General features: G+C 54.0%; 5 protein-coding genes across 5 annotated transcripts; 3 read left to right on the top strand and 2 right to left on the bottom strand.

Annotated features, from left to right (window-relative positions):
* Positions 1-37: 37 nt before the first annotated feature.
* Positions 38-2356, bottom strand: C8A04DRAFT_12877 (uncharacterized protein; the record flags this gene model as incomplete). Its single annotated transcript, XM_062777499.1, has 1 exon — positions 38-2356. The coding sequence occupies one exon, from the start codon at positions 2354-2356 to the stop codon at positions 38-40; it is 2319 nt and encodes a 772-aa protein (XP_062636225.1).
* Positions 2357-3437: 1081 nt separating this feature from the next.
* On the top strand, positions 3438-6263 carry C8A04DRAFT_29433 (type I 3-dehydroquinase-domain-containing protein; the record flags this gene model as incomplete). The annotated part of the gene is made up of 2 exons (XM_062781006.1): positions 3438-3636; positions 3733-6263. 2 exons carry the CDS (start codon positions 3438-3440, stop codon positions 6261-6263), a joined length of 2730 nt encoding a protein of 909 aa, XP_062636224.1.
* A 1135-nt stretch (positions 6264-7398) lies between these two features.
* Positions 7399-9104, top strand: C8A04DRAFT_12823 (general substrate transporter; the record flags this gene model as incomplete). Its single annotated transcript, XM_062777476.1, has 2 exons — positions 7399-8293; positions 8365-9104. 2 exons carry the CDS (start codon positions 7399-7401, stop codon positions 9102-9104), a joined length of 1635 nt encoding a protein of 544 aa, XP_062636223.1.
* A 378-nt stretch (positions 9105-9482) lies between these two features.
* Positions 9483-10586, bottom strand: C8A04DRAFT_12810 (uncharacterized protein; the record flags this gene model as incomplete). Its single annotated transcript, XM_062777470.1, has 3 exons — positions 9483-9578; positions 9642-10282; positions 10340-10586. 3 exons carry the CDS (start codon positions 10584-10586, stop codon positions 9483-9485), a joined length of 984 nt encoding a protein of 327 aa, XP_062636222.1.
* A 1715-nt stretch (positions 10587-12301) lies between these two features.
* C8A04DRAFT_12847 (xylose isomerase-like protein) lies at positions 12302-13375 on the top strand (the record flags this gene model as incomplete). Its single annotated transcript, XM_062777485.1, has 1 exon — positions 12302-13375. The coding sequence occupies one exon, from the start codon at positions 12302-12304 to the stop codon at positions 13373-13375; it is 1074 nt and encodes a 357-aa protein (XP_062636221.1).
* Between the last annotated feature and the right edge of the window lie 615 nt (positions 13376-13990).

Below are 13990 nucleotides of genomic sequence, written 5' to 3'. Positions count from 1 at the left end.
ATATACAACATCACATTGAAAATATCGTCGTGGCACCTCACACTCCCCCAAACCCGCGTGATAAAAAATCCGTGATATCGCAACCCGGCGCAAACCCAAGGTTGGTCATAAACTGGGTATCAACATCAGCTGTGTCGGCGTACTCAATTGAAGCGAGATCATCTAAAAGAGCGTCGGTTTCGGCAGTGTGCCCGATACTCGCAGAGGGGACGAAAGGATACGATGTGGTAATATCAGGGTGTGTCGAGGTCACTGCAGAGGACGGTTCTCCGCCAAGTGGCAGAGGTATGATCGGGCTGGGGAATGTGGGCTGGTATAAGCCAACTGGATCAGGCGTGAGGAGGGAGTTGTATCCTTCGTTATTCAGGGGTGATTGCTGGTGTGTAGAGATCGGGCCCTCGTAAAGTGATGTTGCAGAATGGCCGGACTGTTTGGTAGCGGAGCTGTTCTCAAGAGTGGAACTAGCAATGGCCGACGACTCTAGCGATCCTGTAGGCGGTTGGGAAATAGAAGGGCGCGTTGGTGGCTTCGAGGGCTTGGAAAAGCATGTTGACAACAGACGTCGCAGCATCTCCCGGTTCTGCTCGCTGCAGTGGAGGACGTAGTTTTCGTTAGCTAGGGAAGCGACGCAGGTGGTGAGGAATGATGGCGTGCTTGATCTTCCGAATATCTGCTGGTACTGAGTGAGTGTGTCGTAGAGCATAAGAAGGGCAGAGTCTCCGTGGGGTTCAGCAAGAGCGCTCGCCCACAAGTAGGCTGCCCGAACCAAATAAGGCGTTGGGACGGAGGCGGTGCCACAAGCCGCCGAAGGAACAAAATTTCCGAATGGAGAGTTGGTGTTGACTGCGTGCTGTAGTTGGCCGAGAAACGCCTCAGGGGCTGCCCTCTGCGCCAGTCCTTGCCTTTTCAATGATTCTTGCTCAGCCACGATCTTGATTATGGAATAAAGTTGGTTGAACGTGCTCAGACGGAATGCAGCACTTCGGTTTGAGTACGACACCATATTTTCGGGCCCGAAACCAACACATGGCGTCCATGGTTCCCACTGATCGGGCCCATTTTCAGACACAAGCTGGACTGCAGAGAGATCTTCCACTCTGAGATGTGGCGGTCGGTTGCATCGAACCGAAAGAATGGTGTCGATTATGAAGCATGACATGAGCGAAAGATCCCTTTTTTGCCCGTCCAAGCTCTGACTGTCACCGTCAGTTACGTTAGGGTCGAGAAGAATGCGGATGGCCGAGCCGACCAAGAGACTAGCAGCGCTGAGGCTATCCTCTCCCAGTTTGAACAGGCTAAGCAATAGCAAAGCGCGAGAATGGTGAACTCGAAAGGGCCCATCCTCTTGTGGCAGGAGACTCCTAGCAATGCCATAAAGTTCCATCGGCAAATACTCGGCCGAGGGTGCATGTTGTGGCAAAGAAGGTTGTGAGGCGGCGGTTTCGTGGACCGCTGCCAATGCTAGCGCAGCCCATAAAGTAGAGTGGACCGCAGAGGAAGGGCTGGTGGGATCGATCATGAGCCCATGATCCGGGTAGGCGTAGGAGGCTTGGAACAAGTCCTGTTTATCCAAAATTGGAAGCCAGGAATGCGTGTAAGAAAAGTAAATGTCGAGTAAGCGCCAATGATTGGCGATGAGCTTAATACGCCTTGGGTGGGTTTGGCGTGTTCCCAGCGACACATTCTCCATCGTGTGTTGTGATGGCTCTGCGTTTGACAACCGTTGAACAAGGTCCACGCCGGGAGAACCCCCAGTGCCTTGGTGAAGCCGCCGCGCCTCTGGCAGGGCCAAATCAACCCCAATGCGAGGCTGAGCGCTGCTGGTTTCGGCATCGCTCGCATCGACCGACAAGGGGAGCCCTTCCTCCTGATGCGCCGCGACTGCCTCACCCGATAATATGCGGTCTATCCCTCTGTGAACTCGACTCCTCCTCCACTTCTTCTGCAAACGATCCGTTCCATCAGAATCTTTCCCCTCCAGAATCGGATGACCCCCGTCACCCCCCTGGGTAAGAAGAGCCCCGAGGGTTTCTTCGCTACCGGGCACCTTCTCAAAGACCCAACCAAGGGCCAACTCAAGGGTACGAATATATCCTGTTTGGACGCCCCGCTTCTTAGGGCTCACCTCGTAAGTACACGGCCGACTCTGCGAGACGCAGGGCTGGCATTGGGGTTGTTTGCCATCGCATCTTTCACGTGCTGCGCGGCACTGGTCACAAGCTCTCGACACCCTTTGCCGTTTGGCGGGCGGGGCCACGGCTGAGGCCGGCACGGGCAACGATTCGGCTGGGTTGAAAGGACCAAGGTCCGAGCTGCTAGGGGTTCCGGCTTCAGCAGGCCGCCGCTTTGGCGGCATTGCAGCGGAGTGATAGAGTCGGCCCTCCGGCACAGTCCTCGCGCCGACACCAATATCACCGGTGTACCATACCCGCCTACCTAGACGGCTGCCTCGAGTCCGAAAAAAGATAAGACCGCGGGGCTAAATTCTCGTTCTCTAGCGACCATAAAATATGAACCCCGTCCGTCGTGTGCGCCGGGCCTAGTCCGCCAGCTCCATCCGCATCGGCTCGTGGGTAACGGTTGGCGAAGCAGTTCACCACTTGGTTCCGATGGGCCCCGTCAATAACCCTGTGATGTGGTGTTTGCGCAGTCGGGTGCGATGGGTGTTGAATGGCGAGTCGTTGCACGCCAAGACGCTGTCCTGGAGTCGAGCTGCCGCGCGTTTAAGCTTGCTGTTTAGGAAAACCCTAGTGCCGATCGGGTGGGGAAATACCGTGTGCTTCACAGTTTGTAGGAAAGGCAATTGACGTCAAGGTAATTGAGTGCTGTTGTGCTGCTATGTGGCTCCTGTGGTCCGCAGCTGCCCCTAGCTTGCTTAGGTGCGTGGAAGTTTCAAGGAAAGGGAGGGAGTCGGAGAGGGGGAAATCGATTAAACGAGTGGAGCTCGCAGGGTGAACAATTATCCTCGCTTGGGAATTGGAGCCTTGTGTTGAGCGTCGCATTTCCTCCCACGCCCCACAAGCTTCTGACCAAACCTTTTACACCTTCGGAACCTCCCCGTAACCCAGCGAATTCCCGTCTGTGCGCCCCCCTTACAACCCGAACGAGACACAAGAAGAAGCATACGGGATTCCAGCTAGAGGTCAGGCAGGACGAGGCGCCAGTTCTGTATTTCTTGTCCCGTCATAGAGCTGCTTGAGGAGCCGCCCCATTTACTTTCACACTGGGCCTCTCTTCTCACCCTGATCCCAGCTGGCTGGGTTGTTGCCCGTCCCGGTCGTTTGCCCAACACCAAAGGGAAGTCGGTCGCAGGACCTAGACAGCCGCTAAGACGGTAGGCCTCGACAAGACACCTCGTCAAGATACGGCAGACATCTCCCCTACACTCTGCTCCCTAGTTTTCTGCCAATTGGCCGCCCTTGGCTGTCACCAGCATAATGCCATCGCCCACCGTTGCTGGCGTCAAGCGCTCCTATGCGAGAATGGCACTCGCTCAGGATGGTCAACCCCAAGGGTCTACACCACCATCTGACCGGCGCGCTTCCCCCGGTCTCTTCCCTGTGAAGGATATAAACTCCGCTTCCTCGTCTACAACCCGTGCGCCGCCGCTATCTTCGACCGGGCCTGCGGTCGCCCGTAAGTTTCTTCCCTGCTCTCTCTTCCCATTATCCTTTATTCCGAACTCCTAGAAAATATCTGTCCTCACGCGCAACCACCGCTAAATAACCCTAGGCCATTCGCCCGCGTATCGATCTCCACCACGCAAGTTGTCTGGTTCCGTAGCTGTCACCTACGATGTAGAGACATCCATCATCATTGCTGGCATCCGCGGCGCGGGTAAGACAACGCTCGCCGTAATTGCCTCTTCTGCCATGGATCGCAACGTGGTTGACCTCGAGATGGTTTTCCGGGAAGTTACTGGCTCTTCTAGTCCGGCGTATAAAAAGTTGCACGGTTCTGCAGCTTGTCAGGCCCGAGAAGTTGATGTTTTGCATGATGTTCTGGAACGGCACCGAAAACATGCGATCATCGTTTGCTCCTGGATCGAGAAGGAGATCCAGTCAGCCCTGGAGCAATTACAAACTACCGTCCCAATCATATACATCCTCCGCGACCCTAAAGCCATCCAAACTCACCTGGGGATCGAGAGCATCCAGAAAACTCGCAATATTCTCGGCGCAACCAGCACTTTCTTCCGGAATTGCACGCGCTATGAGTTTTTTAACGTCTCGGAGGACAGCAGCCTGCCTGACGAATTCGCAACTTCGCGCCTCTCGTCCACAACGGCCGACCCCGATCGGCCAACCGCGCCGTATCTAACACTCAAGCGAGCGGAGAGGCATTTCCTCAAATTTCTATCCCTGGTGCTACCGAGCGGCTCTATTCCTTTTATCGAGTCGGCGTTCCCATTATCCTCGATTCCTATCGAAACCAGACACTTCACCTACGCCATCTCCGTCCCGCTCTCGTCATTCATCCGGGGCGACCTAGACATTCAAGATTTAGAAACGGGCGCCGACGCTATAGAAATTGTCATCGACGACCTCGTTACCGACCACACCGACTACGTATGTTCATCTGGCATCTCCGCCCACCGAGCAGGTGAAATCAGCCGCGTTGTGGCTCAGTTTAGGCGAGATGCCATCATTCCACTCTTCTTGCATGTGGCGTTCCCCGAAGCAGCATTGTCGGATGAATATTGGCAATCAGTTTACATGTCATACGTCCAACACGGCTTAAGGCTAGCTCCAGAGTACATTTCCCTCGACCTAAGACTTGGAACTTCACTGTTGAACGATATCATCGACTGCAAAGGGAGTTGCAAAGTTGTGGGCAATATCCAGTTGGGAGACCCAGACCCGCCAGCATGGGACGACGCTTTTTGGGTTTCCTACTACGAAAAGGCTCAGAGCGGTGGCTGTGATCTCGTAAGATTTACGAGAAACGCAGTGACTGCTACCGAGAATTTGGACGTCCGTCTTGTCCACCGTAACGTCGAATCCGCCCCTGGCCCCAAGCTTCCCCTTATTGCTTTCAACACTGGAATCTTGGGACGAACGTCAGCGTGTTTCAACCGGATACTTACTTCGGTCATGCCAGAAGGGTTGCGAAATAAGCCCTGGGGGCTCTCGCCTTCGGCATCACTCTACCCATCGCTTACGGCCCGGGAGGCAACGCAAGCTTTGTACTCGGCGTTTTACTACCGCCCCTTGAGATTGTACGTGTTTGGGGCAAACGTAAGCTACAGCTTGTCTCCAGCCATGCACAATGCCGCCCTCAAAGCGTGCGGCATTCCACACCAGTACGAGCCACATTCAACGAGCACCATCGCCAGTTTAAAGGAACTTCTCAATGATCCCTGTTTTGCCGGTGCCTCGGTGGGCTTACCTTTCAAGGTCGAAATTATCAGTTTAACCCATTCACTGAGCCGGCATGCCCGGGCCATCGGTGCGGTCAACACTCTGATCCCTGTGCGGGACATCAATGCGGACGGCAGCATCCCCAACGATGCCCTACTATCCAATGGGAGGAACATCGCGGGTCCGGTGAAGGCTCTTTACGGGGAGAATACGGATTGGATCGGTATCCGAGCATGTATCCGCCGTGGCCTTTCGCCGGCCAATGCGGTACGTCCCAGTAGCTGCGGTCTCGTCGTCGGTGCCGGCGGGATGGCCAGGGCAGCTGTGTATGCCATGCTGCAGCTCGGAGTCAAAGATATTCTCATTTTCAACCGGACATCGGCCAACGCTGCGAAGCTTGTCTCCCACTTTGAGACGCTGCTAACGCGGAATGGGCTTCCGTTGTTCAGTACGAGCCCAGCGGCCAAAGAGGCAATGGTGACAAGGTTTCATATCATTCGGTCGCGGGATGACCCTTGGCCTGAAGGTTACAAACGTCCCACCATGATTGTCTCGTGCATACCAACACATGGCATTGGCGGCAACCGATCACCAGATTTTACGGTACCTCCACAATGGCTTGAAAGCCCAACAGGCGGCGTTGTCTTGGAGCTGGAGTACAAGACCTTGAACAGCCCCCTCATGGAACAGGTCCGGAAGGAGGCACATCGTGGGTGGGTAGCAATGGATGGGCTCGATTTGCTTCCAGAGCAAGGCTTTGCCCAGTTTGAGCTCTTCACGGGCCGCCGAGCACCCCGTCGGCTCATGAGGCGAGAGGTCTTCAAGGCGTACCCTGATGCTGGTAGTCTGAATCTGGCACGGTTGGAGCCTCGACTAAACAGCATTTCTACGGAAGAATCTTGAAATAGTGTTTCGATGCTGTCCTTCAGTCTGTACAGCTTGGGTATTCACGGGCGCCAAATTTGACCTTTACTTGTTCGACCGTAGTGCCGTGCGGTTTTCTCAGTGGCATTTAAGGGTGGCCGCCTGAACACGCCAGGTGATGCCAAGTCTTCTGCAGCCCAGGTAGGTATCTGAAGTTTGGCTTTGTGAACGCCTACAGGCACGTAGGGGTATATATTGTCACAGAGCAAGGTATGAACATTCCATCGTCATTGATATCGTCAATCCCGTTGTTAATCGCGTATCAATCCCATTCCCGAACAGACTAACAACGTTATTTCGATCCTTTCTTTTTTTACCAAGATTCCGTAAAGACACTCGGCGGACGGCTAAGATAGAGTTCCTGGATGCAGCTAGAAGTCGATATCACCTGGTGTTTCCGGAGAGTCGTCTGTCGCTGAACACCGCCGTCTTGCTCGGGCCCATCCAGTACCATCGCAGTCCGAGCTCCATCGTCCGGTAGATCTGCCGAGATCATCTACCGCCGTTTTTTCTGAGGCTTGCCACCGGCAGAGTATTCATCCTTGTTACCGGGGAACTTGCCCCAAACGGTTCCCCAAAATGCGGGGATTGGAGAAGTTTCGTGGATCACTTGGTGCTCAAGCACACAAATTTCCTGACATGTGTTTGCAGACCGGAGAGAGCCCGTAGATCGGCAGGAGCAGCGTTTCACGAGAGCATGGCACGCATGGTTCGCCCATCCCAAAAGTGTAGAGAGCTCCACCAAATCTTCCCTTTCCCGGTATCGAGGTGGTGTAATATCTTTCCAATCCCGACCTCTCCACAACTGCCACATGCCTGCCGCGGCTGGGAGCGCGTTCTGTCCTGCGACTAACACCCTTACGGCGATTCCGTAAGGAGGCGAGGGCGGTGACAACCCTAGTTGTACTAACACGGATTCGATTGAAGTTTGTTGTCGCTCGGCTGCTGCGATACCATTACTACCACCCACACAAATACACCCAGGTAGAATGCCACAAGCGACCCCAATTTCCCCGGATTTGACTAAGTTTCTTCCCCGTGGGGCATCTCTCGTGCCACCACCCAACGCTACGGCATGCACGGTGCCGACAAGCAGTTTCCAACAAACAAAACCATGACACTCCTCGCCCTCAAAGAAGACCGCCCGACCCCAAGGGCCGTTTATAACTGGCGCGTCTATGGCTGCGCTGCTGTCGCCTCCTTCGCCTCGTGCATGATCGGCTACGACTCCGCCTTCATCGGCACCACGCTCGCGCTGCCCTCCTTCGCCAGCGAGTTTAGTTTTGCGTCTTATGACCCGGACGCTCTCGCCCTGCTGCAGTCGAATATCGTATCCATATACCAGGCAGGTGCCTTCTTTGGTAGCTTGTTTGCCTATGTGACAAGTCATTTTCTCGGCCGGCGGACGTCGTTGGCGGTGTTTGCGTGTGTGTTCTTGGTTGGGGCTGGTGTGATGCTGGCAGCGAGTGCGGAAAGGGGCCTGGGACCGATTCTAGCGGGGAGGGTGTTGGCGGGCGTTGGGGTAGGGGGCGCGTCGAACATGGTGCCGATTTATATCTCGGAGCTGGCGCCACCCGCTGTCAGGGGGAGACTGGTCGGTATTTATGAACTGGGATGGCAGATTGGGGGGCTGGTTGGGTTCTGGATCAACTATGGTGTCAACACGACGATGCTGCCGACAAGGAGCCAGTGGCTGATCCCTTTCGCGGTCCAGCTGATACCGGGGGGGCTTTTGTTCCTTGGGGTGTTTTGGATCAAGGAGTCGCCGCGGTGGTTGTTTGCAAATGGCCGGAGGGCTGAGGCAATGAAAGTCATGTGCTGGATCCGGAACCTTGAACCGCATGATCAGTACATCCTCGAAGAGGTTGAGCAAATTGATCGGGACATTGAGAGGTTTGAAAGGGAGGTTGGCAAGGGGCTCTGGAAGCCGTTCCTGGCACTCAGGCAGCGCAAAGTCCAGTGGCGCTTTTTCCTAGGCGGGATGCTCTTCCTGCTACAAAACGCTTCCGGTGAGTCATTGACCATTGTTTATTGCAGAAGGTCCCGTATATGATATAATGGCTCTAAACGATCGTAACAGGTATCAACTCGATCAACTATTACAGCCCGACAGTGTTCCGCAGTATCGGTATTGTGGGCATCAACACCGGGTTTCTTACGACGGGCCTCTTCGGCGTTGTCAAGACGGCATTGACGGTCCTTTGGCTGCTTTGGCTTGTGGATCGCGTGGGACGACGCCGCATGCTTTTCATCGGCGCCTTCGGCGGCTCGCTGTGCATGTGGTTTATTGGAGCTTACATCAAAATCGCCAACCCATCATCCAAAGACCAGGACGGAACCAACAGCAGCAGGAGGATGGACGGAGGGGGCATCGCTGCTGTCTTCTTCTTCTACCTCTGGACAGCGTTCTACACCCCGTCATGGAATGGCACACCATGGGTTGTGAACTCGGAAATGTTTGACCAAAACACGCGCTCGTTAGGTCAAGCGTCCGCATCAGCCAACAACTGGTTCTGGAACTTCATCATTTCGCGCTTCACTCCGCAGATGTTTCTCAAGATGGGATACGGCGTATACTTTTTCTTTGCGGCCTTAATGCTGCTCTCGATTATCTTCGTCTACCACTTTCTACCGGAGACTAAATCGATCCCACTCGAGGCAATGGACCGGCTGTTTGAGATTAAGCCCGTTCGGAAGGCGAATCAGGTACTCATGGATGACCTTGCTCAAGGCGGAGGGGCCGGGGCGGCGGAGGATGTGTCATCTTGCGCCGGGGAGAAAACTAGGTCAGATCATTTGGAGGGGACAGCGAGGGTCTGATGATGTGTGGTATGGGGCGACTGTATTTCCCAGTTCGACATTATGCTAATCGCTGAGTTCAACTTGGCAACGGAATTGTATGTCCTAATATGGAGAGCAAGCCTCTGAACCAATATTGGCGCTGGATAATGAGTTGTTTGACATTTAAGCTCATCTTTGGTTGACACTGACGCGGGATATCCATGCTCAGTGATATATTCGTCCCAGGTATATAAAATCAAGGAGTTCCATGAGATAACACAGAAATGCCCTCGGAACTTCATGGCCCGCCACATATGTGACGAACCGCGGGTCCAGACTTGTATACTCCGCGACGATGGCCTTGCGGGAATATCGACATAAATATACCAATTTATTGAGCCCCTGAAGCGCTGATCGCTATGGCCTCGAAATCTCTATAACCTTCGCAGCAATCGCCTTCTTCACTTCCGTGACTGGAAGTTCATCCGCACCGCGGCCAGTCCAATATTTGTCCTAAGGTACCAATGTCAGCACACGTGTAGAAAGGAGGGAAATCAGATAGATGGGACAACCGACCTGCTCAATACCTTGCCAGATCATGGCCTCTGTCCCCAAGATAACCTGCCACCCCTCCGACTCCGCCAGGGCACCTAATGCCGTAAAAGGCGAAGGGTTATAACACATCTCCAACAGCGCCCCTTTCCGCTCTTTCCGCAGCATAACCTCTGTGATTCTCTTGAGGGTTTGTTCACCTTCGGTCACTGGTGCCCGGTCCGGGATGCACGCCACGATCGCTCCAGGTGCTTCAAGCGCCTCAGCCTGCTCGGGTGTCTTCACATATAAGAGACGAGCGCCATAGGACCGCTCCTTGCACTCGGCCACGATGGCCTCGATTTCACTGTCGTCACGACTAGCGAGATAGATCTGAGTAGCGCCGAGCCATTTATGCAGGGCGTATATGGCAGACCGGGCGGCACCGCCGCCGCCAATGACCATAGCTGGGCGGTTCTCGTAGACGGATGAGCCAACCGGGACGTTTTGGATAAAGGACTCGCGGATACCGACGACGTCAGTGTTGGCACCACAGAATAGACGACGGCCGTCCGGAAGGTGGCGGAGGAATAGTGTGTTGCATGCTCCCACCTCGCGGCATTCCTCTGTCAGCTCATCCAATCGGCTGAGGATGGTAACCTTATGTGGCATGGTGACGGATGCCCCTGCGGTGAACTGGTGAGTATCTAGGTGTAGTCTATGGATTGTTCTTCAAGGCGTACCATAAAATTTTGGGTGTTTTATGAGCTGCAGGAAAAGGTCCATGTCGGTGGAATCGAGACGTATTTGCCCCCATTGCAGACCCAACCCCTGGTAGACAACGGAGTGCAACAGCGGTGACATTGACGCTGCGAGTCCTTTCCCGAATAAGAAACCATGTTTGTCAAGCCGTTGGATGTGGGCGTCGAGGGCGATGGCTAACCCCCCCTGCTTCTCCTGCTGTTCACGAGGCGTCACGATCGGTGTCATCTTATCTATCCAATGTCCCTGATCCTGGGTATTGTCAAAAGCCAGGACGAAAGCTCTTAAGGGGTTGTAGTGAAGGATACGTTGCTGGAAACTGTAGCACAAGAACGGGGGGTTGAGGCAAAGATAAGTAAATTTAAGTGGTTACCTAGATGTTGATAAGGTAGTGAGATTCAACCCAAGAGCCGTGTTATTAAAAAGATACTTACTGTGACGTCTCCGGGAAAACTGCATCTAGCGGAGCCGCCAAAACGGGGAAATGACAAGAAAGGAGAGAAGTAGTAAGTAAAAGAGACCGGGAAGAAGACGGTGGGGATAATGGGGGAGGGACAGGACAAACGAGAGGAGGGGTTGTTAACTAGATGAGAACTATAAAAGGAGTAACGGAGCAAGGACTATTGTGCCGGTATATCCAATACATACAAGGAAGTCCTGACGGCCGAAGACCTGCTTTGAGGATATCTTGATAACCCTTGGGAAACCTCTCCTGGTTAAACATTTAACCAAGGCCCCAATGGCTCTCCATATTGGGATGCCGGTGGAGTAACAAAACAGAGTCCCGTTAATTACATACATGGATGGATGCATTTAAACTGACGACCAGCTGCATCATCACATTTCACATTTCAAGCCTGCCTTCTCCCCTTTTGCGGCTTCCTTTGTTCTTCCCTTTTCTCAGTTTCTCAGCCCAATCGCCCCACAACGCTCGCTTATCTTCGGTCATGGCTTGCGATCAGCCCGCCTCGTGCCCAGCTGCACGGAGCATTCCGGGATAACGTGACCGGATTTGAAATTTGGCCCAATCTATCCCAGTTAAAAACAATTTTGACAGACGACACGGGCCAAAATGTCCACACCGCTCCCTGCTCCCATTCCGCCATTTCGTAGGTCACGGGATGAGGCGGAAGATTTCAAGGATTCCCAGACCAGAAAATGAGGCGGTGATACCAAGGAGCTTTCGTCTCGCCGACCCGGGGCTCTGGATGATCTGCCCCCTGATTCCAAGACAACGTTAGCTCGCCCAAAACAGCGCTCAGGAAAAGAACACGCGAAACCTTTTCGTTGGGGTCTAGGCTACACTATTGAAACGATGTTGGCTCGGACGCCAAATGCGCCGCTGGGTCTGGCTCACGTACCCGCCAGGTTGGATGCCTCTCGAGGGCTGCAGGGGGGTTGATTTCTATCAAGAAGGAAAAGCAACAACTCACATCTGGCACCTGGTTTGGTACGGGATTATTCAGACACCCACCTACGGATTTTGAACAAAGAAGCTGAGGGGCAAAAATCAGTCATGAAAGTCATTGAACAATGCTGTTGGTCAAGGTACTAATACTTCTGTGTTCGCCTTTTGTTTTTTTTGTCAGGACCTTCTTTCCAAGAGGGTTGTATCGGTTCTGTTGCGGTGCTTCCTTCCCTTTTTCGTCCCTGCCGTTGTCGTCTATTTCGGCCTCCTGACAGGCATCTGAGAAAATTTCGTACGCACGTTTTACACACACCCTCCCCCCCAGTATCCCTCATCCTGACTTACCTAGGCCCGCCACATGACCGAGTAGGATATTAACCTCCGCCAGCCCTAGAAATACTTTCGTCCCTCGTCAAAATTTATCTCAGCCTCCCTAAAACGATCTCACCCTCATCAACCACCTCAAACTCACTTCTGTTTCCGACTGAGATTCATCCTGAAAATCTGGCCGTTCTCTCCGATCAAGCGAGCCGCCATGTCATATAAACTCGCTATTACATCCATGTCGCTCGGCCGGTGTTATGCCGGCCACTCTTTTACCGCCAAGATGGATGCCGCCTACAAGTACGGCTATCAGGGCATCGAGCTCTTCCATGAGGACCTGGCCGATGTTGCGGATAGCTTGTCCAATGAGCCTCCGTCTCCCGCCGGCCCGTCCCAGCAGGCCCAGATTAGAGCCGCCCGCCACATCCTACAAGTCTGCCAGGCCCGGAACATCGAAATTCTCTGCCTCCAGCCCTTCAGTCACTACGACGGTTTGCTCGACCGCAAGGAGCACGCACGTCGCCTCGACCAGCTCAAATTCTGGTTCCGCCTCGCCCGTGAGCTCAAGACCGACATCATCCAGATCCCAGCCAGCTTTCTCCCCGCCAGCCAGGTGACCAGCGACATCAACCTGATTGTCTCAGACCTACGTAAAGTGGCTGATATGGGGCTCGACGCCAACCCGCCCATTCGCTTTGCCTACGAGAGCCTCTGCTGGAGTACCCGTATCAACACGTGGGAGAAATGTTGGGATGTCGTGCAGCGTGTCGATCGCCCCAATTTCGGCATATGCCTTGACACCTTCAACATTGCCGGCCGCATCTACGCCGACCCGACTCGCGCGTCAGGCAGGACCATTGGGGCGGAGGATCAAGTGCGCAGGTCGATCGCCCGTTTGCTCAAAACGGTCGATGTCAAGAAGGTTTTCTACGTCCAGGTCGTTGACGCCGAACGCCTAAGAAACCCATTGCTACCCGGTCATGCATTCTACAACTCGGAGCAGCCAGCCCGGATGAGCTGGTCACGCAACTGCCGGCTCTTTTACGGCGAACAAGACCGCGGCGCCTACCTCCCCGTCAAGGAACTTTCCCATGCGCTTTTTCACGGCCTTGGCTTCGAGGGTTGGGTCAGCCTTGAGCTTTTCAATCGCCGCATGGCCGACGAGGGCCCTGAGGTGCCCGAGGAGCTGGCCAGGAGGGGCGCGGAGTCGTGGGCCAAGCTACAGAAGGACATGAAGTTTGACAAGCGCCAGAGCGTTGTGGAGAGGGTATATGCGTCGCTGTAGAATGCGGCATGCTACTTTTACTTTCCCCGGCGTTAAAATTTTAGAGGGCAGGGTAATCTGTATCTGTACTGCAACTGGGATTGGTAGACTGTCACTGGCCATGGGATCGGGATGGGATTCATTTTATGTGGCGTTATAATAGAAGGAGACCGGCAGCGGCTTCGATGATTAGCTGATGCCGGCCATGGAGATTATTGTGACGACTAGTTAGACTACTAATAGCTAATACAAGAAACGAATTAGCGAAGCGACTTTGCGTCCCGGCCGCGTCTAACAGCCACCGTTCCCGCAAACCCGAAAATACTCATAGTCGGGGACCCCATGACATTGATTGGAGTCAAACGGAAAGGATAAAACCTGGAAGCGCGGAATGCTCAGTCCCAGCCTAAATATCACTTCTCCCGGATGGGTATCTTCCATGCGATGTTTACTCTCAGGGGTAACTCAGCAGGACTTCAGACCATGTTTCATCTGTACCTGGGGAGCAACACAAGGGGAAACCTGAACACAAGGCTGGTCTTCACACTCCCTTTCATCGCATGATTTGAGCTTGTAGCTTTGAGATCAGGGGCATCTTACCAACAGTCCCCTGACTTCCTTAAGGATCGAAGTGGG

The sequence above is a fragment of the Dichotomopilus funicola genome, assembly GCF_033296635.1.
Source record: "Dichotomopilus funicola strain CBS 141.50 unplaced genomic scaffold C8A04scaffold_39, whole genome shotgun sequence".
Taxonomy (NCBI): domain Eukaryota; kingdom Fungi; phylum Ascomycota; class Sordariomycetes; order Sordariales; family Chaetomiaceae; genus Dichotomopilus; species Dichotomopilus funicola.
The sequence above is the reverse complement of the archived record's forward strand: the minus strand, read 5'-3'. Positions and strand labels throughout refer to the sequence as shown.